Below are 1,441 nucleotides of genomic sequence, written 5' to 3' on the forward strand. Positions count from 1 at the left end.
GTAATTCCTGAGTGCAACATCAGGAGTAACCTCTGAGCATCGCCAGGTGTGCCCCCACAGAAAAAATGGAAAGACAAGCCCAGGCTTTGGGAGTAGTATTGGAGAAGGGAAGTTTAAAAATAATTATAATAATAATAATAATAATAATAAATGTTGGGGACTAAACTTGGTATAAAAAGTGTCATGGGAAAATTTTCCCACAAAAATATTTTATCTTCTGGCTCTTCATGCAGATACATCCAAGCAATGGAAAAGGAAAACCAAACCACAGTCTCTGAATTCTTCCTGCTGGGCTTCCCAACCTGGCCAGGACAGCAGGGCCTCCTTTTAGCTCTTTTCCTGTGTCTATACTTAACAGGACTGTTGGGAAACTTACTCATTTTGCTGGCCATTGGCTCAGAGCCACGCCTTCACACGCCTATGTATTTCTTCCTTGCCAATCTGTCCTTTGTCGACCTCTGCCTTCCTTCAGTTACAGTTCCCAAGTTGCTGCAAAATATCCAAACACAGACACAGTCCATCTCCTACTCTGGCTGTCTGGCTCAGATGTATTTCTGCATGATGTTTGCCAACATGGACAACTTCCTTCTCACAGTGATGGCCTATGATCGTTATGTAGCCATATGTCACCCTTTGCATTACTCCACCATCATGACCCGGAAGCTCTGTGCTTCTCTGGTGGCCGTGCCCTGGGTCGTGGCCACGCTGAACCCCCTCTTGCACACCCTTTTGATCGCCCGTCTGCACTTCTGCTCCGACAATGTCATCCACCACTACTTCTGCGACATCAACTCTCTCCTTCCTCTATCCTGTTCTGATACCAGTCTGAATCAGATCATGGTCCTGGCTGTCGTGGGGCTGATCTTCGTGGTACCATCAGGCTGTATTCTGGCATCCTATACCCTCATCATCTCTGCCGTCCTGAAAATCCCCTCCACCCAAGGAAAACTCAAGGCTTTCTCCACCTGCAGCTCTCACCTTGCCTTGGTCATTCTTTTCTATGGAGCAATCACAGGGGTCTACATGAGCCCCTCATCAAACCATTCAACTGAAAAAGACTCCGCTGCTTCTGTGATTTTCATGGTGGTAGCCCCTGTATTGAATCCATTCATTTACAGTCTCAGGAATAATGAGCTGAAGGCAGCTTTAAGGAGGGTTGTAGGCCAGAGCAAAACCTCCCAGTGATTCTGGATGAAAAGAGTTTAACAGGGGCGCAAATCCTAAAGAGATCTTCATTTTCATTCTCATAACAAACACAGTGGTTATGAAGTACCTAATAAAACGAGTCAGCTATCAAAGTTCACCACAAGTTCTAGGAATAACATAACTACAGTCCATTGAGTTTCCTAAGATTTTAATGATGTAGGCATGTGTGTGTGTGTGTGTGTGCGTGTGTCCCTGAAAATAACAAGTAGGAAATCAATATTTGAATGCATCGTTA

General features: G+C 45.0%; 1 protein-coding gene across 1 annotated transcript; it reads left to right on the forward strand.

Annotated features, from left to right (window-relative positions):
- Positions 1 to 224: 224 nt before the first annotated feature.
- On the forward strand, positions 225 to 1,185 carry LOC130040489 (putative olfactory receptor 1F12P). The gene has a single exon (XM_056132623.1). The coding sequence runs from the start codon at positions 247 to 249 to the stop codon at positions 1,183 to 1,185; it is 939 nt and encodes a 312-aa protein (XP_055988598.1). The 5' UTR covers positions 225 to 246.
- The last annotated feature ends 256 nt before the right edge of the window (positions 1,186 to 1,441 follow it).

This window comes from Sorex fumeus, unplaced genomic scaffold, assembly GCF_029834395.1.
Source record: "Sorex fumeus unplaced genomic scaffold, SorFum_2.1 ptg000094l, whole genome shotgun sequence".
Classification (NCBI taxonomy): Eukaryota; Metazoa; Chordata; class Mammalia; order Eulipotyphla; family Soricidae; genus Sorex; species Sorex fumeus.